Source organism: Sparus aurata, chromosome 17 (genome assembly GCF_900880675.1).
Source record: "Sparus aurata chromosome 17, fSpaAur1.1, whole genome shotgun sequence".
NCBI classification, from domain to species: Eukaryota; Metazoa; Chordata; class Actinopteri; order Spariformes; family Sparidae; genus Sparus; species Sparus aurata.
In genome coordinates, this window is record NC_044203.1 from 11878828 (window position 1) to 11904316 (window position 25489).

General features: G+C 44.5%; 1 protein-coding gene across 3 annotated transcripts in view; it reads right to left on the reverse strand.

The window, feature by feature from the left end:
- The window catches only part of LOC115566625 (nuclear factor of activated T-cells, cytoplasmic 1), a 72126-nt gene that overhangs the window by 37147 nt on the left and 9490 nt on the right, over window positions 1-25489 (reverse strand). For all 3 annotated transcript variants that reach the window (XM_030392503.1, XM_030392505.1, XM_030392504.1), the window contains exons 4-7: window positions 17322-17524; window positions 13549-13721; window positions 12462-12602; window positions 859-914 (exon numbers count right to left, since the gene is read on the reverse strand). In XM_030392503.1, the coding sequence (XP_030248363.1) occupies window positions 859-914; window positions 12462-12602; window positions 13549-13721; window positions 17322-17524 (573 nt within the window). The remainder of the gene's footprint in view (window positions 1-858; window positions 915-12461; window positions 12603-13548; window positions 13722-17321; window positions 17525-25489) is intronic.

The window sequence follows — 25489 nt, forward strand, 5'->3', positions numbered from 1 at the left end:
GCCCCGTCCAAGCGCAAATTGCCTCGGTTAGTTTACACAAAAAAAGGGGGAGGGAGGATGAGGAGGCGCTGATGAAAGGCATCAGCAATTCAGAACATGCCATCATCATGCACAAGCAAACAGGGTTTTTTTCGCAGATCCTCTACTCCACTCTCCGCCGCTGAAAAAAAGCAGATCTAACGAAGCTCAGTGAAATCTTAATTAACTCCAGAGCACAACAAGGCTCTCTGTGACACGCAGGAACAGCATTTTGCTTCGTTTCCTTTCTCCTGACGGCTTCCTCGCACGTTTTATATTAACACGATCTGAACGTGTGACTGAGCGTGGGGGAAAAGAGCGCGCCGGTTTTATTTTCTCATTACGGCTCTCGTGAAACGCAGCAGGTAAGGGCAGGGGTGTAATCCACTCTTGGCTGCGTGATCCCGGCACAGGCGAGGTGTTGAAGTCCAATTCACCACGCCGCAACACTTTGTGAACTAAACGTCTGGCTATGCTGGGAGGCCTGTGGCGTGCGTGCGTGCGCGCGTGCGTGCGCGCGTGAGTGCGTGTGTTTGTTTACGCTTCCATGCCGTAACCCGTGCGTGTGTGTGTGTGTTTTTTCGAGATGCAAAAACAATATGACAGCCCCTGTTTACTCCGCGAGGGTACAGAGATTTTGTGAAAAATTCCATTCAGGATTGCATGGGCTAATCATCATTGTCTATGTTGCAACTCGCAACGCCTTAGCAAAGGTTACATCATTACAAGGGACAGATGAGGAGGAGACAGAGAGAGGGAGGGAGAAAGTGTCAGGGGAGGGTGGGACTGAAGACAGCGGGAGAATTTCCAGTGAGTCATGTCGGCGAAGGGCGCACTTACATTTTTGACGGAGTTCTTGTCAACTTTGGCTTCTGTCTCCCACAGATGATGCCCATCTATTGACAAAAGAATAAAGTACAGCGTTTAGTGTGGCTCATTATGAGCTGCATCCTTACATACAAACAAGATGGACCTTTAATTGAGGGTGGCTATAATCTGCAGGTACTCGTACCAGTAAAGAGGCAGCGATGTCTGATTTGTGGGGTAAGAGTTTCAGCATCTTGTTTAGTGCCGTGCTGAAACTATGGCTGAACCAAACAGTCTGCATGCTTTGAAGCTGTATTCTGTTGGTTTTCTTTTTTGCATGTCTATTCAGTGATTCTTGAGAAAGATTGTCAGGTTGTCAAATACCATGACGCTGGCTCCGACCGAGCCACCAACAAAAAGCACCAGTTTTCTCAACTCGCACAATGTTGTGTGACACACAAAACTGCATGTCCCTCTGCTTCCAGTACCAACTCTACAGTATACAGTGCATCTAAAGTTTTCTCAGTGCTTTTTCATCCGCAAGTAAGTTGAAATATTTAACTTTTTAAAGTTTGCTTTGCATGCGTATAAAGTCAATAGTTTACCATATAGTGTTTTTAGCATTTCGATCATTTAGATAATCACGTAGGTGCTTTTAAGTGGCAAGGTTAGCCTGTAGTCTAGTCTGGCTGGCTACCTAAAAGCTCTGCGTATACGGTGTCCGTCACTCACTTGAATTTTTGAGCAGGTCTCCCAAGCACTGAGTGTGAAAAAAGAGCCATAGCTGCCTATCATTAGCATGTAGTTGGCTAACTTCACAAACATGGGTTATCTATCTATCTAAAGGATCAAAAATGTTAAAAGCACTATATATAAAAATGTCAATATATTCAAAGCCAACTGTGAAGCCCGAAAAGTGGGAATAAGACCCTACAATCAGCATCTGACTCATCTTTACGGGGCGGTCTAGCACCATTTGAATTTCAATAGGAGCTTCAAATGTAAAAAAAAAAAAAACAACTGTAGAGTCTCAGCTGAAATAATGTCTCAATTAGTCAATCATAATTCATCTAATAGGCATTTATCAAGCAAAAAATGCAAAGCGTCTTCAAACCTTAAGATTTGGAAAATTAAAGCTAAGAAAAACAAGGGAAAGAGTGTATTTTAGGATTTGGTGAGACTGTTTTTCACTATCTTATGACATTTAATGCAACTACTCAATAACAACTATGATGGCGTTAAACATGAATTGCAGTCCAAGGTTAGGTCAGTGATGGCTAGAAGTTTGTTTAATCTTAAATGTATCATTATCCCTTTCAGCTCAGACGTCTATAATCTCCCTTACTTTTACTCTGAAAACTGCTCTGTGAAACTTCAAAATAAAACAAACCCCCCCAAAAAAAACCCCTTCAGCTTTTGTTAGTTCTCCCTTTCATCACATCTCCATCTTGTTGTGGTAAGGAGGTTTCCCTCTCTGCCTTGCAATAAAAGGCCTGAGAGCTCCTGCAGCTGCTGCTGCGAGCCTGCAGAAGCTCAGCTCACATTCTTTAGGTTTTCGTTGTGATTTCATGCCACACCTAAGCGAACAGACGCTCTGGGCTCTGCTAGGGCAATCAGTACCAACCACAGTGCCATTTTTTTTTTTCTGTTTTTTTTTTCCTCCCCCCCCCCAACAGATGACTCATTAGGGCTGTCAGAAATAGAAGTGACACAGAACAGCCTTTGTGTCAGTGGCACACTATGTGAAGCAATAGCATGGGCACTGTGGCACTGCTACTGCATGTTAGCAGGGGCGGGCAGCAGCTGTGCCCTTTATGGATACCGGCACAGTCGGTGCTGAAGAGCTACACTTTGCCCCTGGGACAGGAAGCCATCAGATAAGATAATCAGACTCAGTTTCCAAATAACTGATAGCACAAGTCTAGCAGCGCTGGAAGATGTAAAACCCTTGGGTTTTTTTTTTTTTTTTACAACGCATCATGTTTTTCACATCATGCAGCGAGCAAAAGAATAAAGGATCCCAGTCACGGTTGGCTTATTATTGGTGAGCTGTGGCAGTGGGGGCGGGTGGTCAGCTTTATTATTCAGAGAGTGAACATCAGTAGATATCTCTTTCCAAAATGGCCATATTAAAAGTGAGGGAAGGAGAAAAACAGACGGCAAACAGATCAGATAAGGGCTTTTGTATTTGAACTGGGGGAAATAAGAGTTGCATATGGAGAAATGCACCTCGCCGTAACGGAGATGATGTGGACGACCGGGGGAATAGAAGCAGAGCGATGCGCTCAGGGCCGCCACGGGGCATGGCAGCGATACCGTGCCGACCGAGATGCTCAGAAGAATGAGGCACACGTAATGCTGCGAGGTGGCTCAGAGTATGGAAGGGCAATTAGAGTGAGCGCAGACAGGGAGAAGGTCAGAGAAAGGGAGAGAGACAGAGACAAACAGAGATGAGCGTTCCTCATGTTACGTCTAGGGGAACCAAGAGGGAATCTCACCCGCCTCCGCTCTGGGAGACTCTCCAAGAGGGAAACCTTAGACTACGACGTCAACCCCAGCCTCCACGAGTAAACATGTTTTTCAATCTTTTCTTCTTCTCTCTTCCTCCCTCTACCTTCCTCTTGATCTTTTCATGTCACCTCTCAGTCACCCTCTTCCCCCGAACTTTTTCGGCGATCGCCCCGTCAGACAAATAGTGAGACTGAGCCGGGATGAGGCCGCATGTGGCATACCTCCCCGAGTCAGAGAGCGCCGCGCGACTGATAACCACAGAACTTTCCATTCACTCCTCCCCGCAACATCTGCAAAATGCTTCTGTTCCCGACAACACCTCCTCCTTCTTCTTCTTCTTCACGCAGCCTCCGCCCACGCGCAATGCACACACACAGATGCAGACACATGCACACACGCAACCGCAGTATCCTCCACCTTTGTTTCTGGCCTTCAACTCGCATGATAAGTGGGGGAAGCGCAAAACAATAGGTGGTGCAGGAGCTGTGTCAGGAGAAGCCACGGCGCGATTCCAGTCGCATTCGAGCGGACACGTGCAGGCGTTCTGCTCCAAGGTGAACCATCTGTCTGCTGCTCTTCGTGACTCACTTGTGCAAACGGGATGCACAAAGACTAACAGCAGCACAGACAACCAGGACAACGCGCTCATTCATCAGGCAAATTAGACCACATGAAGGGCGGAGGCTTCTCAGAGTCATCCCTCCGTCAATTCTTGACAACACGTATTGTTGTGAACATAGTTACAGTGTTGCTGTTTTAGCTAATCTTGCACAAACACCTCTCATTTGTCATATTTTGATTGACTGCAGTTTAATTCATCGTGAAGATGTAGACTCTGTCCTTCACTCGGTGCAAACGGCTGTTGGTGACATTCGAAAGGCAACTTTTCTGCTATACTTTCAAGCCAAATTCATTGGGTTTACATCTACAACGGCCCGATCAGTCTACTTTTTTTTGACAGTGCCACCCACTTATGAGTACTGACGTTTGTCCTCACGACGACCTTACAGGTTTTGGCTTTCCAGGCAGGGTTCTTCCCCTCAAAAAAAGTGTTGTGTAGAGCACAACAACTTCCACTGACCAAAGAGCCTTCACTCTAGTATTTTTGGGAGCGGAAAATATGATTCACATGCTTAATTGCGGAGGTTGTCTTGTGAAACAACCCAGACGAATCATGCTGCTATGCCTCTTTTCCAGAGATGATATTAAGGAGTATTTTTCTCTCTTTCCTGTTTACATATGTCAAGCTTGTTTTTTCCATTTCAGTAGAACTCTGCTGCTACCTGGACTGGAAATGCTTCAGTAATTTAACACACACTTTCACGGCAATTCACTTGTTGTCCAATAAGAAGCAAAGCAAGAAGGCCAAAGGGGTTCCCCCATGACTGATCGCAGAGGTGCAGCTGCTTTTCTTTCTCAAGCACCTGACCTCTGCCAAACTGAAGGACCGGTGAAATCGGAGAAAGGTGGGTCTGCTTCAGATTGAGAGGCTTCTGTATAAATTATGACTTGACAGTACATTTGTGATGGTTTTATAGTCAGGAAGTGAGTTATTCTCGGTGTATAACAGGGGAAGCGTGAGCTGACTTGACCTGTGGGTGCCGGCTGAGGAGGATGGCGGCCAGCGGACTCAGGTTTTATCCTTTTATAAAGACTCCAGCTGCGTGGCACTGAGTCTGGAACTGATCTAAAGACTGTGAGGCACGGCTGGAAGATCATCCACACTTCTACATTGGTATTATATTTGTGTTCACATGGCAGACATTAAGACCGATCTCCAAAAGGAGCGCAGGTAGATAGTGTTTTGGTATTTTCAAAGGAATTCTCAAACAGCTTTCAGAAAAAAAAGACACACTGAGCAGTGTTTCATCAAGATATATCACTATCACTACTCTATGGAGGGGCGATTCCTTAAGACTGGCCCTAGAAAGGGTAATGGCAACCTATGCCTCTCTCTGATTTAAAACAGGTATCTGGCTACAACAGGTTCACGCAAGTCTGAAGAAAGGGTGGAGACCAGAGGACAATCTAGACATCTTTATGTTATGATGCTGATATGATCCAACCGATCCCTCTGATGAAGAGACTCGGCCCAAAGCAGAGGCATTCCAAAATGATGCACTCACCTGTTGCCGATGAATCTCCACTTGGTGAACGAAAGACATTTTAGTGAGACGGGGGCTTCGAGGGTGAGATGCAGACTTGCAGTTGCATTTCACATAAGCTTCACCCTAAAACAGGACCCTATAGATTGGTACTCGGATGACATATCTTTGTAGGCTAACCCGAAAGTTAGAATCGCCTTAGCATCATTGTTCCCATGACAAAAAGCCCGTGGGATTTTTCATTTGGATTATTTCAGAAAAGATGCTCTGTGGCGAACACAGGTTTATGACGCATACACGTTTTGTTCAGCAAGATCTTTGCAACTGAACACCACTCCAATGATTTTTGAAGTGGAAAAGAAATGGTTAGAAGTAAAGCTGAGTAAGGCTGCAAATGAACAGCACAGCGGTCGCATGACTTTAACGTCACCACCACTAAGCTTCCTACTACATTACTATACACACTTAACGGCAAATTGAGAAGTCTACTAGTTGGAAAGTTCAAGTTTGCAACTAAAGTCAGCCTGCAAAGACAGACTAGTGGTAAGATCAGTGTCCGTGATCGGTGTGATGACTTTTTACTGTTCCTGACAACCCCCGTAATTTCATTTAGTCACTTGTTATAAATCACCTTTTTTTTAGAGACATGAATGTTTTTATAATTCACAAGCATGCTATTTAATTACTTGACCTTTACCTTTACCCTAACCTTAGCTTATTTCCATAGGGTTCACTCCTGGTGCACTCCATAGGCTTAACTTTTCATCCTTGTTGATTCAGGCTCAGCAATCTCATTATAGTTGGCAGTGATGTCTTCCCATTCAAAACTGTATGTTATGATTCACTCTTCACTCTCTACCCATTAATCTTCAATAAGGTACACCTTTAGACATGCAGTGCTTCATTTTATGGGAGATGGCCAAGGAGCACAAGAGGCTAAACCCCTACAGCTCTGTTAGAGGGCTCCTCCAAGAACTACAATCATCATGCATAATCATTGATTTTGGTGTAGTATACCATCCTAATTAGACAGGATACTGTAAGTTATTTGTCTGTGATCTCTAGCCTGAGGCAAGGGTGGAGGTTGACCTTATACTGCCATAGTGCCAAAACTCTGAGCCAAGATTGTGCGGGTTATCCTCGCCTTAAGCCAAAGGGCAGTCTAGACATATTGCTAGAAGTACAACACATCGACCGATCTGTCTGGTGTTTAGACTTGCCCAAGGTAGAGGTGTTCACCCAAGTATAAACAGTCTTTGAATGAAGTCAGATCAGAGTCTGTAAGGTCTGCGTTCCTTAAATCAGAAAGGTATGAGGACCCAAATATTTCAGCCTGTAGCTGAGGAGTTTCCACACATGACAAGAGTAATATCCTAGGGTGATTGTTGTTGACGGTGCTGTCCTAACGTTACAGATTAGACTGGAGCTCAGAGAGCTCTTAGTCTTGGCTGCAAGCTCGACCAGCCCGAAGCAGAGGTGGAGAAGCTGCAGCCCAGGCTGTGTGGTGCTGCCGAGCTCCAGGCAGCGCTCCAATCGGACCAGATGTAAAAACTATCCAGCTCACCAGGGAATTCCCTTACCTCCCCTCTGAGTCAGAGTGTAGGCTTTCCCCAGCCCTCTCTCTCTATCTCTCTCTCTCTCTCTCTCTATCTCTCTGTTTGTCTGTCTGTCTGTCTCTCTCTCTCTATTTTCCCTGCCTCTAGCACTCATTCCATCCATGGAAAGCGGGGCAAGCCAGAACACACACTGCAATAGGTGCGCCAGGTATGTCCTCCTACTGCCGAGCCAAAAGAGCGGTTTGGGCAAACCGAACCACTGACACAACCTCAATGCATACACATAATAAAACAGCAGTAAATTGAACCAAGCACAACAATGCAAATTAAGATGGAAAGTTTCATGAATGCCCATACCGCGGTACAACTCTCCACTGTGAGGAAAAATAAAGATGTGACCTATTAAACATATGTGACAACAATAATTACTGGTGAAAAGAATGTTTACATTGCTGCAGAAACAGTGATTTAGACTCAAGTCTATCATTTTCTTGCTGCTTTCCATGCCATGTGCGCTCTGCGATGAGCTAAGGAACTAGGAAGACCAGTTTTATTAATTCATCCGTAGATGGAATAAATGAAGCTTATCTATTAAAGCCTATAAAAACCTTTTGTTGGGAACCTTAGAAATTGATCTGACTACCGCTTGGCATTCATGAACTCAATAAAAGTCAGCATCGGGGCAGGATGTGATCACTCCTAAGCGCCGATGTCTCAGCACACAAGGTCACAGTCAGGATTTCGAAGGAAGTCCCATCTCTTTCTGCCTCCCCTCTCCCTCTCCTCTTCCTCCCCTCTCCCTCTCCTCCCTCCCTACCCTCTGAGGGTCTCGTCTGTTCCGTTTCACTCCTCTACAGGGAATCCCTCGCGGATGACTCACTGAAAACACTTCCTACTGAACAACGCAAACAGGCCCGCAGGCTAACGGCAATAGTGCGCACACACACACACACGCACAACAACAAACACACACCGGCACATGCAGTGGATGCACAGAGTTTGCATCAGTTATCCTGTGGGTGACGGAGCGGAGCAGTGGGGATGGACGTGGCATTTGAAAAGTAGAAGTAATTATTTTTCAAGGCACATTAAGGTCTCCCGCAGTGGCAGCAGCTACGAGCTCTGCTCATTTGATACTGGGGACATCTCAAGGGGAGCAGACAGACAATCAAAACAACACAGAGAGGAGGGGGGGAGATTTAAGTGACAGAGGGAAACTATGATTTAACCATGTAATAGGATAAAGAATGCATCAGTCCTCAGGTTCTCACATTTATCTCCCTGCTCACAAAGAATCAATTTATCTGCCTTTAGCACATCATTTGCATGGGTGCAAAATGTAACCCTCAGACCACACAGTGCTGTGTGTTTTTCCCTGTAAGTTTCAAGCATTTAAGTTAAAGTTTGACATGGGTTTAGGGGTCAGCCATGTTTGTTATTTTCGTTTTCATTTACCAATTCTAGGATTCTCATTTAAAAATGCTGTCCAAAAAAACTTGTTTACTTAACAAAAGCATTGACTTCTGCGGTCCTCAGCACAGCAGAGTGGCATGTGGAGCTGTCATTATCTTTTGCATAATCAGTCAAACTCGTGGGCAGTTGGAAAAAATGTTGCATCAATGCTTACATTTTTATAAATCAAAATGTATCAGAGAAAAAAATGCATTGATCTGTTTTTTCTTCTTGATTTTCTTCTGCTTTTTTTTTGTGCCAGACTACACTAAATACACTTTTGAGTTGTTTCCATAGAGGTTTGCAGTAAAAAAAAAAAACTCAACAATGAGTAGAAATGCGACAGGAACATCCACAATCCACAAAGATTAAAAAATAACAAATAAATAAATAAAAGAAATGTATATATAAAATATATAAATAAATATATATATATATATATATATATATATATATATATATATATATATATATATATATATATATATATATATATACATATATTTGCAAATGTTTCCCTTGTAGACATTTCATGAATCTCCAATTAAATTACTAAAACTTAGATAATGCCAGCGGCCCTGGTCCCTGTAGCATAAACTAAAGTGGTGACACGGAGCACTGGTGTCAGTGATTTCCTGAGGACGAGTGTATGTTCTTGGTGTCTCTGTTCTCGTCACTTAACCGGAAACTGTTGATGGGACAGTCTCTCAAATGTTGATGACACCCATCATTTAAGAGGTCAGTAATTAACTGTAATCTGCAGGCGACTCCAAAACAGGCATCTGGGTGTATTTACGCTAAAAAGCAGCTAGCGAAGGCAACTGGGAACAGTTAAATAAATACATGTATTTTATGATTTACGGCTGCCTCATTTGTTCTAATAGGCCTTTTGTGCTGTGTGTGATCTCCCTCTGACTCAACTTGGATGATTGTGACTGTGTATAATTATTCACACAAGTTGGACTGGGACTCTCAAAATAACCGTCTGTTGCTTCTTAGGATTTGTGGAATTTTCTGGAAGGTGTTTATTGGAGTCAATTTTGGAAAGTGAGCCGCCGTCCTGACCTTTGATGGCAGCGACAGTAATGGCTGTCACCACTGTGGCAAAAGCGGTGATTGGTGTTGTGCTGTACAAAGAGCTCGGCTGTGTGTGTGCCTCAGTGTGTCCGTGTGTGTGTAAGCACATGTCTGCGAGTTGTAATTATTGCGGTCCGATGCTCTGTATTTCATGGGTGCATTTAGTCATGAACTTTTCCAGAGGAAAATAAAACCAAAGTTATAGAATAAATCTGTAATATAATTATAATTTTATTGGGCGCTTTTTTTTCCCCTCATCCCAGTTTGGTCCGTCTAAATCAACAATCAGAGAAATCTTAAGTCGGAGAACCTTCATCAAACAGCAGGATCCTCTGATTTAAATGCCAAAAGACAACATTTCGCAGTGTATTTGGGACGTAAGTACTTTTCCACACTCATGCTTGCCCATAGATAGTTGCCATTAGCGAGTGATGTTCGGTGTGTGTTCCTGTGTGTGCGTGTATACGTCTGTCCGTAATGGGCTTTTTGACTTAGGAGACCCTGGAAGTGGTGGGTCATTAAAGTTTACATAAAAGCAGGCTAAGTAGTAGACAGACAAGCTCTCTTTCGATCTCCCCCTCTTCTTCTCGACACCACAGAGACGGAAAACAAACCGCTGAAATGTCGATGGCAGGCACGAGTGTGGGGATCCCGCTAGCGCAGAGCTCCACGCCGGCTAATGTCTTTAACGGGTATCGGGGATAGAGGTAAGACGAATGGGGAATGAGGGAGTGAAATGAGAGAAAAGGAGGAAACGGAGAACCCGGGTCAGACGGAGAGGGGGTGAAAAAAGGGAAATACAACCAAGACGGGGTCATGAGTCTCAAATAGCAGGGGGTGGAGAGGTGAAGGTGTTGTGTATGTATGGGCTTTCCTCTCCAGGGGGATCCCCCCTCCATGACTAAGTCAAGCCAGGAGGAGGGGGACCCCATATTACCAAGTTCATCCACCTCCCCTCCCCTCCGCTCACCCCACCTCTGTCTATCCCCAAGCCCCTAAGGTGCTTAGGAGTACTCATAAGGTGAAGCAAGGTGGGGGGACATGAGTGCCGAGAAGAGGAACACATTCAATTTTCATTTTTTCATACAAATGAAATGAGCATTTTCATAATTTTGTAGGAAACTGAGACGAGACTGACTCATTATGAAAGTATTTTTCCTCCAATTGTGGGACTGCAGTTTGAGTGAGCCTCACTGTAGCAGTGATGAGGGATTCAAGCATTTTCTCCTGATTCATACTCTATATTCAGTGGTTTACCAACCAAGTGTTGCCTTCCGAACGGGTTCAGCTTGCGGTCCAAAGGGGACCTTTGGTTCATTAAAGAATGAATGAGTTGACAAGTTAAGAATTGAAATGGGACATGGGAGAAGTTAAAAGTGAGTCCTGTTTTCTTTCTTTGTTTTTTCACTGTACACACAATGCTGATTTCAGACGGTCAGTTTTTAACAAGGGTTTAAAAGAAAGGGGTTTCTTTTACCCTGCCAGACAGCTGGATTCACAACATCATGTGATCATGTGCTCTCTTGAATCCGTCCTGCCTGGCTTCAAGCTATGCACTTGTGGCAAGAATGACATTGTTGTCTTTTCTCGATGGAAAAAAAAAAGTTCTTTCTTTTTCTCCCGAATGGTTTCAGTAAGAGTTTGATTTGCTTTCGGTGTTAGTGCTTGCATACTGTTGATCTGATTAGCCCATGAAATATGGTTTGTCCTGAGAATAATACTATATTGCGATAAATGATACTTGATACTTGAAATCTCCTTCACAAATGCTAGGACTGGGTCACAAAATCAAATATCACTCAATTTTTGACTGCTAAATCTGTACTGCAACAATATTGCAGGATGAATATTGGTTCCTTTACAAGATTTTTGATAAATCGTCATCAGTAATGTGGATCTAATGACTTAGTGAGTAAAAACAAGTATTACAACAAGTAGAACAGTCTGGTTAGTTCGGAAAATGGCATCAGTTTCCTGTAATGCAGCCTTCAAAACCATGAAAAGACAACACTTATGACATATCGCGACATAACGATATCCAAATCTGGGACAATACAATTTCATATTGTGATGCAGATATAATATCGATATATTGCCCAGCCCTGCTGCCACGTATTGTAGAATTATTTTCCACGAGTTACCTCCCAGATTGTTCTGTGTGATCCACCACCTGGCACGTCAGGCTCAGGCTTCCTAACCACCATAACCAGGAGTTGTGAAATTTGTGAATCATTTGATGATCCTAACAAACATCCCTTAATCTGCCTCCCTCACCCTTCCTCTCTTGTTGCTCACCATCATCATTATCAGCAGCATTGTGCTTCAGCAGACATCTGAGGTACCACTGTGCTTGACCTTTGCTTTGATTTATCGGGTGCAATCAAGGAAATGATCGTTCACTTGCAAACTTGATCAGTGCTGGTTTTACCACCGCGCCCTCCCACACAGGGAGGAAACCCATGGCAGAAAAGGTCTGGGCAAAAAAAAAATAAATAAAAAAATGGAATAGCCTCTAAAACCGTGACTCAGTGACATGCAGGCAGGGTGAGGATAGCTAGAATGGGTGCAGGAGGGAGCTGCAGTGGTGGAAGGAAGCAAGGGTTAAATGTCAAAAAGCAGAGGGAGTCAGGGAGGGAGAGACAGCGAGGGAAAGTGAGAGAAAGAGACGTTGCACATGCCCTGGTTGTGATTCATTCCTTAACTTGTGGCGAGCACCAGTGAACAGGCAATGGAAACTTCAGCAAATGTAAATACGCTTTGGTTAAAAATATAGTGGCTTAATGCACACCACATGTGGCTCTCTGGCACAGCCTGCTCTATTTTGACGGGAGGAGAGACTGAGGAAATGCGACAGAGGCAGGGAGGGAGAGAGACATTTGAAAGAGATATTAGGAGGGGAAATTGAGAGGCAGTAAACATGGTGTGGTGAGCCTACCCTGCGCCTTCTCCACAAACACCACCTTGGAGTCGGGGAGGAAGTTAAGGCCAGTCAGGAGCATCATTTTGCCACCGGTGGCGGGGTAACTATCCACACTCTGCTTCTCCACCAATGGAAGCTCCTGAGCTGAGCGCTGGGCTGTTGGAGGGAAACACACACACACACACACACACACTTAAGTTTGATGCCTGATCTCCAGCCACTCCAAGAAGCACGAGCCCAGCACAGTAAAACAGCAGTTCTTGGTTAGGCAAACAGGCTTATCAACTTTATTATGATGATTTCATGACCCCTCGCTAGGAAGTTTTCGGCCAAGAGCAGCTCCTTAAATGACACCGAAAAAGGCGGACAACTGATCATAATATTTTCGTGGTCAGATCCTGAGTCATTATTTCCATTCCGCTTGTGGCCAACCACCTGTCTTTGCTTTCTATAAATCTGGCTAGATTGTCACCTTTAGCCTCTGGGACACAGTGACCAGATTTACAGCCAGAGACCATACATTTTCATCGCATAGCATTGCATTTCATCGAATATCCCACTGCATAATTTCAGAATATGAGTAAACTAAAAAAACCTTGTCTGTAATGATGAACCAGCTCGGATTGTGGTCCATAAACTATAACGCCAGCTCTGTCACACCATCTAACTTTAATTGGCTTCCTTGGGTGCAAATAACATCACACCTATATACACAAATGAATAACAAAGAAACAGAGGTTTCTTTCAATGTGCTCATTCAACCGTGCCAAAACTGGGGCTGGCAAATGACCTTTGTGGAACCTGCGCTAATGGGGTAGTCTTACCACAATAACTTGTGCATTCAGTCATAAAATGGGAATTGAGATAGATAACACGTGTGTCTGGCATCATGTACAATGCGTCCATTGCCTTGGCAAATTGCTTTGATCACATAAAGCTTATTGAGTGCAGAGGCACTGAATTTGCTCCAGCAGGTAATAAAATAGCCCCTCAGTTTATTGGATTACAACAATAGATGCCACCTTTCACTTAAAGCCAAGAGAAAACGTACGCCAGTTTGCTGTGAGTTTATTTCACCCGTTAGTGTGGGCGTGTGACTTACAGCATTCAATGGGGTTGGAAGTAGTCTGCAAGGACACCGTCCTGCCGTTGGGCTGGTTGATGTGCACTCGAAACACCAGCCTTACACGTGTGTTTTTACGCCCGATGTCCGTTTCCCCTTTGCGAAGCTCGATGTCCGAATTGCGCAGCTTCAGGATCCCTGCACAGTCAATTCTGGGACGGAGGCAGAAAAGGGAAACGTTTAACATCATATTAGTAGATGAATTCACATATTCAGGATAACACAGTTTTGGCTTTACAGTAGGGCTGTACGCTGAGAGAAAGCAACTTTTTTTGAAGTATATGCTTTCGCTGCTATTGAGAGGCAAAGTCCTGTGCCCTCTGGTGTGCCCTGTGAGACCTTATTTCAGAAAAAATAACACAAACCCCAACCCTAACACCTTATCCCTGACCTTATTCCATAAAAATCCTATTGCTGAAATAATCTCCCATGGTGGACCACTGGAAAGGGCATGACTTTGCCGCTCTATAACACTTCCTACGAAATAATTTTTTACATAAAAGTACTGTACAGACAAAAGCTGAAAATGGGAGCAGATCTGATTTCTCAACTCTGGCTGTTAAAACTGGGATACTCAGAAGAGTTGTGGCGCAGCGAAGTCCCCGCTGGTGTGACAGATCATACACTGGAAGTTCACTGGAGCATGTCCGTGTCATTATTAATCCAGCATGTCATCAAAGACAGAGTTGGACATTAATGACTTCACATCACGGTTTTAAAGGGTCACAGTGGTCCAAGAATTAGCAGTTCTCTGGAGGACTCCTCCGGGCCGAACACACCACGTCCCACCAGCAGCAGGCTGTGTACACAGAGTCGCTTTATGGCACCGAACCTCTCCAGTCCTTACACCTCATACATTAAGAGTATAAACCTCTGTTAATCATTGCCACGTGTAGCAGCAGATCCTTCACTGAGCTGCCTGTCTTTATTAATTTCATTTCACAATTTGGGAGGTAAAAGAGTGAATGTTCTTTCCCTGTTCCTAGCGGAAAAAAGGCATTCATTTTCAGATGTGGCCTTTCATGAATTGAAATAAAACTGATGTGGCTGGTAAAAAAAAAAGTGAGGGAATACGAATGGGATACGGTTTGGCATTTCAATTATTTTACGTGGTAGCTTTTTGGGCACCGTTCCTGGAACATGGTAAATGTCAGGTTTTATACCTAGTCATTCCTCCCGTTGACTTTGGTTTGGCCAATTTAAATAAACTGACCACCCAGTCCTTATCAGGCCCGCATGATGTAAGTGTTCTGTCGTGCATATGGTTTTAAAACAAACACAACATGATGGACATCATGGAGGAGTTTGCAGTCTGTTGCCACGACCTATATAAGTTGAGACGGGGGACAGTTAACTCTTCCCATGGTGAAATCTTTTGACTTCTCATTGCATGAGCCAAAAACAAGTCCAAAACCAGTCAAAAACCTACCTCGCCATTTGTTACCTTGCTGATTAGGTTACAGTTATTAATGGTTATACAGTATGTTGTACTTAGAGTTTGCAGAGGGGGATATATACCGCTTTAAATGAAGCTCCTTCATGCGTATGAAATGATATTTTCCCGGAATAGGAAAGGAAGACAGATTGAAACTGTCTGAAAGTTTGACTACAGCTCTCCACTGTCTGCATCCCACACAGCAAGCAAATGATTGCTGGCGTGAGAGCAGAGAAGTGGATGCTGCGTTATCAAGACGACTGTTAAACAGCTCAGTGGAAAGAGACAGTTGAAGGCTTTTTCTTCATCTTTGACCTTTCAGACAGTCGGCGGAGAAAGGGAGAACTTTCACTCCTCTTCTTTTTGCGTGTGTGCTGACGACAAAGGAAAAGCAACTTCCCCTATAGTGTTTTTCAGAATATCGTATTCTTCCTAAGGGACACGTTAAGTCGAGTCATTTTAGGGTCGCCCCTAAATATGATACAATATAAGGGAAATTGTGGTGGTGTCGGAAACGATATTGTGAGGCGGCACGAATGTTAAAATCATCCAACCTAGCAGGGCCACTGTCCAGTCAGGAAACTCTAATGTCCTATAAATATCTTGCTCCCCTGCATTTGAACGAATGTTTAAATAGGTCCTACCAAAATAGAGATGCATTAAATAATTTTGATTCCTTCAACAAAAGAAATAATGTATCTCAAAATGTGAAACAATCAAGCTGCTGTAAGAGGCAATGGCCTTATTTAACCTATGTTCAGATACAGCAGTTTTATCCATAACACAGAGTTCTGGGCACCAGTCCAAACAATTCAGTGCTGCCTGGTCTGAATGGAGCCTCAGGACAGGAGCTATTGCCTGGACACACTGCAGAACAAAGCCCCTTAGATTACTGCAAGGCTGGAGGGAGGATAAAACAGATGCTAATGTTTTGAAAGGTAAACCAAGATTATATTTAGAAGAGCAATTCATGTGACTGTAACCACACTTTTACAAAGTCTGATTGAGCTCGGGAACCACCAGAACTCATAACGAGCAGACAGCAACCCTAATGGGCAGAGCAAATTAGCTTGTTCGCTAGCTCATCATGTGGTAAACACTAACCTTAGCTGACATGCATGTTTACCAGGGTTTGGGTTTTGGGTTGGGTGATGTACTTTTTCCAAGTTATGTGTGTCAGTGTATGTAATCTTGATGAAGAAAGCTCTTCATTGGGTAGCCGACTGAAATGTATTCATCCAAGCTTATAAAGATCTTGTTCTGTCAGTAGTTCTCTTTCTCTTGTGATCAAAAACATTGAACTAAACACTGAGGCTGTTCTGTAAATAGTTTTCTTGTTAAAAAATAAAAACATCATATTCTGATCAACCCTTATCAACTTCAGGCAATAATTACCAAGTTTTGTCTAGCCCCACCAGCTTTCGATTCAAGCACCACCCACTTACGGCTTGAGCTCCTCCAATTCCAAGTACGGATATAGATAACTTTGTTGGTTGAACAGATAAAGAAAGAAAAACGCTGTACTCTCTCTTTCCTAATTATTGCTAATAATAATTTATGGAACTGAATTAAACAGCACCAACAATAATGTTATCACTAACCCCTGTGCTTATCCTTTTAATCAAAATGTAAAAAAACACTAATGGGAAATTGAGTTTGACTTGATGTTGAGTGCATTAAAGATTTACATTTTCTAACTATGCTGTGCTTCGTTAGTGTGAATGCACTGCAGGATTAAGGGGTGTGAGTAATTGTGCAACATGAAATGATGATCACTATTTTGGAGCTGTTTGTTCAGTGGTTGCGAACTACACCATTCAGCTTGTTGCTAGATACTTGTTGGCCAAAGCTTAGTGTAACAAGACTACATCACACTGGTAGACAATGTCAGTGTTTCATGGCTGTGGTCTGGTTGGTACTTTTAAGATATCATTTGGCAAAAAAATTGACTTCCTTGAGGGCTTCTGTTTGGCCTCTAGACTCTAGCTTCTAGCCTCTAGCCTCTAGCCTCTACAGCCCCTGCACATAGTGGAACTAATCAAGTCATGAATTCTGAGAACTTACTTCTTACTTACTTAGAAATCATCTCTTGGGGTGGCAGAACTTAGTTTTTTCGAGGGCTTATTTAGAAGTGTGTGCTGCACAGTACCTATCATAAGGAATTCTGTTTGGACAGCTAAAGCAAAGAGTAGGGTGCAGAGAGAAAGAGGCGTGTGTGTGTGTGTGTTGTGTGCGTGTGTTTGTGAGGGTGTTTTAAAGTTGGGGCTAAACATGTGGAAAGAAGAAGATGGATAGGTGAAAGTCTGAGAGCACTCACATGGCTCTCATGTTGTTTTCAGGCAGCAGAGGGATCTCCAGGATTTTGGTGTTGGATTGCATGACTTCGTGGCTGGCGGTGGAGACGGTCTTGCCGGTGATGCGGTGGACCTGGTAGAAGGCATGTGGTCGCAGGAGGCGGTCGTCTGCGGTCCCTATGAACAGCTGCAGGGTGAGCGGCTCGCTTTCCATGTAGCCATAAAGCTGGCGGGAGAACAAAGGGACCCAGGTGAGAGGCAACATCACATTTTAAGACCCCCATCTCAGGCAAGCCCTCATTTAGGAAACAGAGACTCATTGCACATCGGCTACTGATAGTTAACGGGGGCTTTAATGATAGCTCAGACATGGTAGAGGGGCTGCGAAAATGAGCCCCTTTTCTTTGTTTGTTTTTTGGTTGGGATGGAGACCCCTCTTGTCAGTCGTCTTTGCTGAGCTCCTTCTACATTCCTTCAGGCTAGGGTGAAAAATAAAGGTTTTTTGATGTTTCGCATGTCTGTCTGGGGTACGAATCTCTTGGGTACAGAGACATGGGGGCTGATGGAAGGGCTGGCTTCCAAACACTTCAGTGTTCATTAAAATCTCACTGCTGCTGTTGAAAAAAAGGCAAGCAGTCGTCAGTGACTCAGTAGAAAGTGACCATTACAGAGACAAATTAAGACATCGGGGCAGTCATCTCAGGTCTTTCTCAAGACACAATGTCCTCGGCCTAAAAAGATAATGAAACTGATAATTGGGCTAATACCAAGTTGTTTCTATGCGAGGAAATCAAAATTTGGACCTTGACAAACTGGCTGAGTAAAGTAAATGTCCCTATATTGGTACAGTGGCTGTCAAATTCAGCAAACTTCACACCTTAATGCAGTAACACCACAGAACTGCATGGAGCTTGGCATGCAGACGGGACCCGGCCCCTTTGCCTTTGGGCAGTTATGAACATGCATTATGATTTCCATTAAAGCTCCGAGACTGTGTCCCACTGTGATGAAAGAGACTCCTGTATCAGAACCACCACTTCAAACAGCTCCCACTTCCTCTCGGAGACCTCCATTAGCTGCTACTGCTCAAGTAATAAAAAGATCAAATCTTTTTTTTTTGTTTTTTTCAAGAGAAGAAAAACTCCACGGTCGTGCATAGTTTGAGGAGTACTGTTGACTTTGGGGTCGACGACACTTCAAATATAAACTGTGGCTGCCAATTTGCATTCAGCATCCCTGGATCGTTTTCTGACAGTGCCTAAAGTAACATATTTTGATGATTTAACCAAGTGTGTAATGGCTCAAATTCCAAAGTGTGGTGAAGGACAACTGATACTTAGTGAGTGATTTCTGACCAGAGTAATTTGCCAACCAAATGTGGAGTCTCACACTGCAGACCTCCCAGAATATCCATGACCTTTTGCAGTGCTAAGTGGTCATATGGTCATATGGGCGGATGCTGTTGTGGACTTCTCTCTCCAACGTAAAAACCATCAGAAAATGAAGAATCCATCTGGATCGAACCAAGAGAAAACCAAGACGACTAACTTCTCAGCGCGAGGACCTCCTTAGACCCCACCCAGGTGGCTACTTGACCGCATGTGACATTTACTGTGAGGGATCACTTGCCCCAGACCAGCTCCTCACCAAGCCACAGCCATCTGAAAGATCCCACAAATTGCTCAATTACCCTGGCGAACACCGGTCCATCACTTCAGACCAATTTTCTTTGAGCTCCGCGAAAACAGTGGTACCGTCAGATGGAATAAAAGACCCCTATTGTTTATCTAACAGACTGAGTCATATAACAAAATGCAGTCCACATGTAACCTATGACATTATCTGATTAATGGGTTTATAATTACCCTTCGGATGGTGGTCAGGGACAGGGGTGTGAGGAGGAGGAAGGTTGGTGGAGGATCGGAGAGCTACGTCATCAGAAGTCTGTGGAAATTAGTGCTACAGTGTCGCGGACACCTAATGCCTTTGATTTGAGAACAAATTTGTCTGCACGCTGTAATAAAAGCTGTCTGGCTTCGCGATACGCTTGAAGATGAAACGTCTTTGGTCTGAACTTGATGACAGAGCTTTGGGATTTTTGGACAAAGCAGAGGATGTTCTTTTTCTTTCCAGTTAAAGAATTTTTAAATTATGTTGAGTAAAAATAGAATATGACTAGTAGAGCTTATATCCATATGTTCCCCAGCACCAGCGGTTAACTGGCTTTGTTCTTTTGATTCAGATATCATGGGAGTGCAAAGGGAGTGGTAAAGCTAAGGCTGTCATTCATCCACAGTTCCAACCGTCCTATTTTTCTCCTCAGCTCCACGTAGTGTCTCTAGCAGCTGTCTTGACCTGTGAGCTAGTCACACATGCTAGTCATCAGTGAGTTAGGCCGAGGTCAGGAGCTTCTTGAAGTTTTGGCATCCCGAGGGACCACTTCATCTATGCGGTGATCTCACCAGCAGACCCTGCTCTGCTTGCTATATTTTACTTATGGTGTCACCAGAGGTAATTATCCATAGCCACACATGCTACCAGTTACTTGTGTATTGACTCGTGAGAGCACTATGGAGGAGCATGAGGTACAAATCTGCAACACCGGAGCGTTAAATTGCATGACGTCCCCCTTATGATTTAATAAAACGCAGGCAGCCGCGCTACAAAGCCGTGTCGTCTGTCACTTCTGCCTCGGCGGACTTCTTTGGATTCCTCGGTGACCTCCAACCATTACCTCAGCCGCCACGTGGCTGCAAGGAGGCCCGCAAGAGAGGCAGGACAGAGGGGATGGGGGGTGGGGGGTGGTCTTTATCCCTTCACTCAACTTGCGGTAGCCGGAATGACGGTGGCGTCCACACTCAAAGCCGTAGTGACCTCATGGAGAGGAGGAAGTGATTAATGAGGTCAGGTAGTCCTCTTGGTGACGCTGGTCTTCCAAGCAGCAAAGGAAGGCGGTCTAGTCCCCCCTGGGCGACCTCCCCTGATCCCTTTACCATATGTGCTCCCTGACCCTCTCCCTTTAGCTTCTGCGTAACTCCTGTGATGCTCACTCTAACGCACGCCACAAGCAGAGCGCAAAACTTACTTCTTCATTTTATTCTCAAAGGGGGGATAAAAAAACGAAAAAGTCGAGATTCTATCGTAAACTTTAAGTGTGGGCTGACGACAGAGGCTCCACACACCTGTGACCTCAGCTTTGTATTTGTGTGTAATCCAGCCCGTGAGTTTGGACCAGGGAGCAGCTAATTTTGACCAGATGAGCTTTCCCCGCTGTAACTGCAGCCTATCTGGCGCACGCACTGTATATTTATTTTGAGATCATCTGAACCGAGTTTGAATCGAGGCTTGATTTGCAGCTGTTTCGGGGTGCCAACTTCTGCCACTGTGTCAGCTAGATCCATTTACACCTCTCGCCGCAAGCCACCGTTGCACGTGCCATTTTTGATAGCTGGGGCTCAAGTAAAACACTGCGGATATGGCAGCTGATGCTTTAATTGTGTAATTGTGTGCAGCTGTATTGTCTGGGTCAGTTGTGATGATGTGTAGGGGTGTTGAGGAGGGTGCATGCATCCCGTTCATTTTCCACCATTCATGCCCCAGTGCCTTTTTACCATTACGAGTCCATCACAAGGAGAGAATGTTTCAAAAGGTTTTGTTTCTTAAAGCAACAGTTCACCCAAAAAATTAAAATGCAGTCAACAAGTGAAGTAGAGGGGGACTAAACATAAAAAAAAACTGCAGAAGAAAAAAAACACATTATCTCCATACAGCTCATTAAGCAAGTCTGCAGATCCAGATGAAAAGTTATTTACACCTTTGGCGTGCGGTCAAACTTTTGCAGCTACTTAAGTCGGAATGCATGCTAACGCTTTTAGCTTAGCAGCTGCAGAGAAGACTTGAACATTTTTGGATGAATTGTTCATTTAACTCTCCTTGCTTCAGTCAAGGAAAATGAGTTGTGATTAAATAATACTAGTGTTTTTTTTCTTTTCAACAGATTAATATACATCTATTTTCTGTCATAGCACATTTTATCCCGCACTTTCTTTACTAATAGTGACATTCTCGATGCTGCCTACATCTGGCCTCAATAGTTCAAAGAAAGGATTTGAACATGTAACGTTTAATAAGGATTCGCTGGTAAATTAGATGTGTCTGGCCTCGCTTGAAATTGAGTGTGAATACACTCTACAGGCCTGCAGTCTGCTGCCTTCTATCCCTCTGCAGTGATTTCATCACTGCCTGGAGAAATGTCATGACTCGTAGAGGTCCACGTGGCGCAGAGAATCAGGGAGAGGAGAGGGAGAAGACGACTGGAAGCAGCAGACGAAGGGGGGGGGGGACCGAGGGGAGGAGAAATACAACAGCAGATTCAGGCTTTTTCCCATTATCACGCTCCCTTCTCTCTCTGTCAAGTGCTGACAGTCACACAGCCACCCTCTGCTGTACCCAATTAAATGTACACTCATCCAAGTTGTCTCTCCTTCCAGACTTTACTCCATCACCCTCCTGCCCTGCTAATGTCTCCAGTGCCTCGTATTGAATGCATAAGGCAACATAGGCAGCTCTTTAATGTGCTGCCGTCCCATAGCTCCAAACGCTGCTCCTTTTATAAGCAACCAAACAGCTATATCCCCCTAAAGTTTTTCTTGAGCCGAGCGCTTTAGTGTTATGTCATTGCGGGCATAGTTTCAAGCACAAGCCCATGTCTAGACCAGCGAGGGTCCAAATTCCATATAAAAAGAATGACTTTGTTACCAGCACAGCCTGCCTTATGAATATCATCCAAACCTACAGAGAATTTGAGTAAGATGATGCACGAATGACTGCTGTGCCCCCCAATAGCTTGATTACCCAACAGTGTCTTACCTCATAAATCTGTGGGCTGTCTGGTTATCACCTCAAACCAGTGAAAACGATGCACATTTTCGCTCCATTTTTTCCACTTGCTATTAACTCGTAATTAGTGGTAGCCCAATACCAGTGTAAGGGAAGCCCCGCAGATGGAGAACCACAATTTAAGAGTGGCATAAATACCCCTTTGGGCAACGAATAACAGCCCTGACTAAGCTCTAACAGCACTACAGGGTACACCAAGCCTTTTGAATATCAAACAAGAGGCGGCAGTAGATTTAATGAGCAATTAGCAGCTACAGTATAGGGTGCAGTAGATCAGGGCTTTTCTTTTGAGACATTACGCAGCCGCCAAGCACCGGATCCCAAGGTGAAACCGCACATGCGAAGAACCGGAGCACATGTTTGCCAAGGTCTTTCATGTCGCAGTGGCGGAACCATACTGCAAATTTGATGTGCATTACATACAGTTGCAGAGGAAGGGAGATGGGTATTAAGTCACGCACACGTTAATAGGGATGATGGCCACATCCTGCTGAAATTACACCATGTCTGTTGCTGCTTTAGACTTAATGAGAGACTGAGTGAGAGAGTGTGTGTATGCGTGAGGGGCAAAACCCTATAGCCCAGTCATTATCCTATACAGAGTAGCCATATGCTGGACTGCGCTGCAAGCAGAACGATAGGTTTAATACTCCACAGGTGTTAGTGTCTACTGTTACTTAAGGCCTGGCGGATGCCTGAGTGTTTCCTGACTGAGGTTGAACCTGAAAGCCTTTGCAACATATTCAACTGCAACTACAACTATACACGTCTTTATTTTATATTTATGTTGTTTTTCTTCAAGTTAAGGGTTCAATTTTGATCTTGTGCCACAAAAACTACTTGATAAGGGTTAGTGTTAGGACATAGGATTAGGTAAATATATTTTTTTTGCTCAAAATACCTACGTTGGTCACAACAAACACAGCTAGAGATGCCCGAGGTTTCATTGCCATAAACAGTTTGACTTCTTGTCAAAAATCTGTTTTTTTTATGCCGACAAAGACATCTGGAAATTGTCCCAAGGTTTCCTTGAAAATATCCAAAAGTGTCAAGCCTATAAAAGTTTAAGAGTCCAATTTGTACAATAGTTGATTGTTGAGTCGTGTTCCCAACTTGTCAAATACTGACGCTTTGGGTTGAAGGCAGGCCCAATCTACTCATCCAAGGTATTGATATTTGATGACCTGGGAAACCGAAAGTGTAAGTATTTGATGAGAATTTGGTTGGAAATGAGACTCAACAATCAACTGTCTTACAAACTGGACCTGTAACTGCCATGGTCCCTCCTCAAAAGCACCCAGTAGTTTCACACTTACAAATGTTGAAACGCAGTCTAAACAGTGATCGCTGGCTTTGCAGCACACTCCTTGGGCTGACTGATGACTGGGCTGCACCTGAACCCACATCATAGATCAGAGTCAGGTCATGTCTTCGCCCACCATATTCTCAATGAATATAATTTGGCACAATCTCACTTTATTCCCACTGTTTTCCCCTGGAAAAAGCCATCAGTCAATGTCATGGTGGGTATTCTAAGTGAAGGTAGACCAGGTTGTTTTTTCTTCCTGAGCACGGCTCATCGTCATCCTGTAGACGTTTGGCATAGCTGCGGTGTGAGAGGGAAGCGTCTGGAACAGTGTGAGAGGAGCCTATAGAGTACCCTCGATCCCCTTAATGGCGTTGTGGTCTGCTGCAGTAAATAAAGTGGAAAAGCAGTCACGGGGGTCACACAGCGGACCAATCGGGAGAGAGGAGGTTAAAAGGCTGCGGATGCGGAGGAGGGGAGGGAAGGACGGAGTCCGAGTCCTGAATAAATGAGTGAGATTTGAAACAGGAAGCTCGGAGAGCCGGTGTGCGCAGCACAGGGGTAATGAGTCGAGGGAACCCATAATCTAGAGGTTTTCATCGGTGTGCGGCTGAAGTATAGACACTCCATTCTCTCCACTCATCCATCCCACAATCTCTCCATCCTGAATGTGGTGTGGTTGCTCTGCAGCAACTTAGGATGATGTCAGACCTTACAGATGCTAAACTCTACTGCATGCTTGTCAGAGAAAACAACTCTGGTTGTTATTGAATAACAAGAAAACAACAGCAAATGAGCAGTTGAGCATCTCGGTTTTGACTATCTGTCGCTGTCTCCCCAAAGGACACCGTGAGCTGTTGAAACAGTGTATCCCTTCATGTTTTTCATCTTGCTGTTTTTTTCATCCAGCCTTGCTTTCCAACACACATGTCACCATCACTCACGGCACGTGTGTCTGATCATCCATGAGGTGAAAAAACAATAGAGCCGTGGATGACTGGGCTTCAACCGAGGAAGGCCTGCTGGTGTGGGTTTGGGAGATGGTTGAAGGATGAACGGTTCACGAGGAGTGACATCCACAGGCCCCGCGGGGAGGGAGGAAGGCACCGGTGCATGGAAAGGGAAGGCGGCGTCTGATGGGTGCTGGGATTCTGACTCCTATCCACCACTACCCCCACCACCCCCACCACCACCACCAGTGCCATGCTCAGCCAACCTCAGGGCCACCTAGGCCCTAATCAGCAGGATACAGAGCATCTCCAGGGGCAGCCAAGCCCCAGCTGCCTGGTGACTCCCTCTGCCCCTTCTCTCTTTTTCTCTCTACTCACTCCAGTCCTTTGCACAAACACACACACACACACACACACAAACACACACACACACTTCCTTAGCTGCTTCCTACACCCGTGTCCCTGTGTCATTATTGACTCATTCTCCTTGACTGCACCTCACCCATCCAACGCCTGCCACTCATTACCACTGGGCACTGGGGACTGCAGCATGCTGTATCCTCCAAGACTACAACAACACCATTTCACACAACAAAGAAAACGAGTAAGACAGTCCGATTTATGAGAGACTTTGTACCGCAAACTGTGCAAAAATCCCCCTGAAGACACAGTACATGCTCTTTTTTATATTTCACCCTCAAGCATGTACACACGATTGCGCCATCTTTATAGATTTATCTTTCTGCCAGCTGCCGTGCTTCCAGTGGTTTCCACTGTTAGGAAACCCTCAAGATATCCCGATTGACTGCACATTCAATATCAGATGCATTAATCACTCCTCGCCAAAAAGCAAGAGCAAAGTGTGAGCTATGCGATTTGGGGGTGTGTGTCTGATGGTAAAGCAGCTGTCCTCATACTTTCTCCGTGACTACTACTTACTAATAATGACCGGCAGTGCACAGTAAGACTTGGAAACATCCTCGCAGAAGCTGCCAATACGTTGGTGCCTGCGCAGTATGAAACAAACAACCCATGT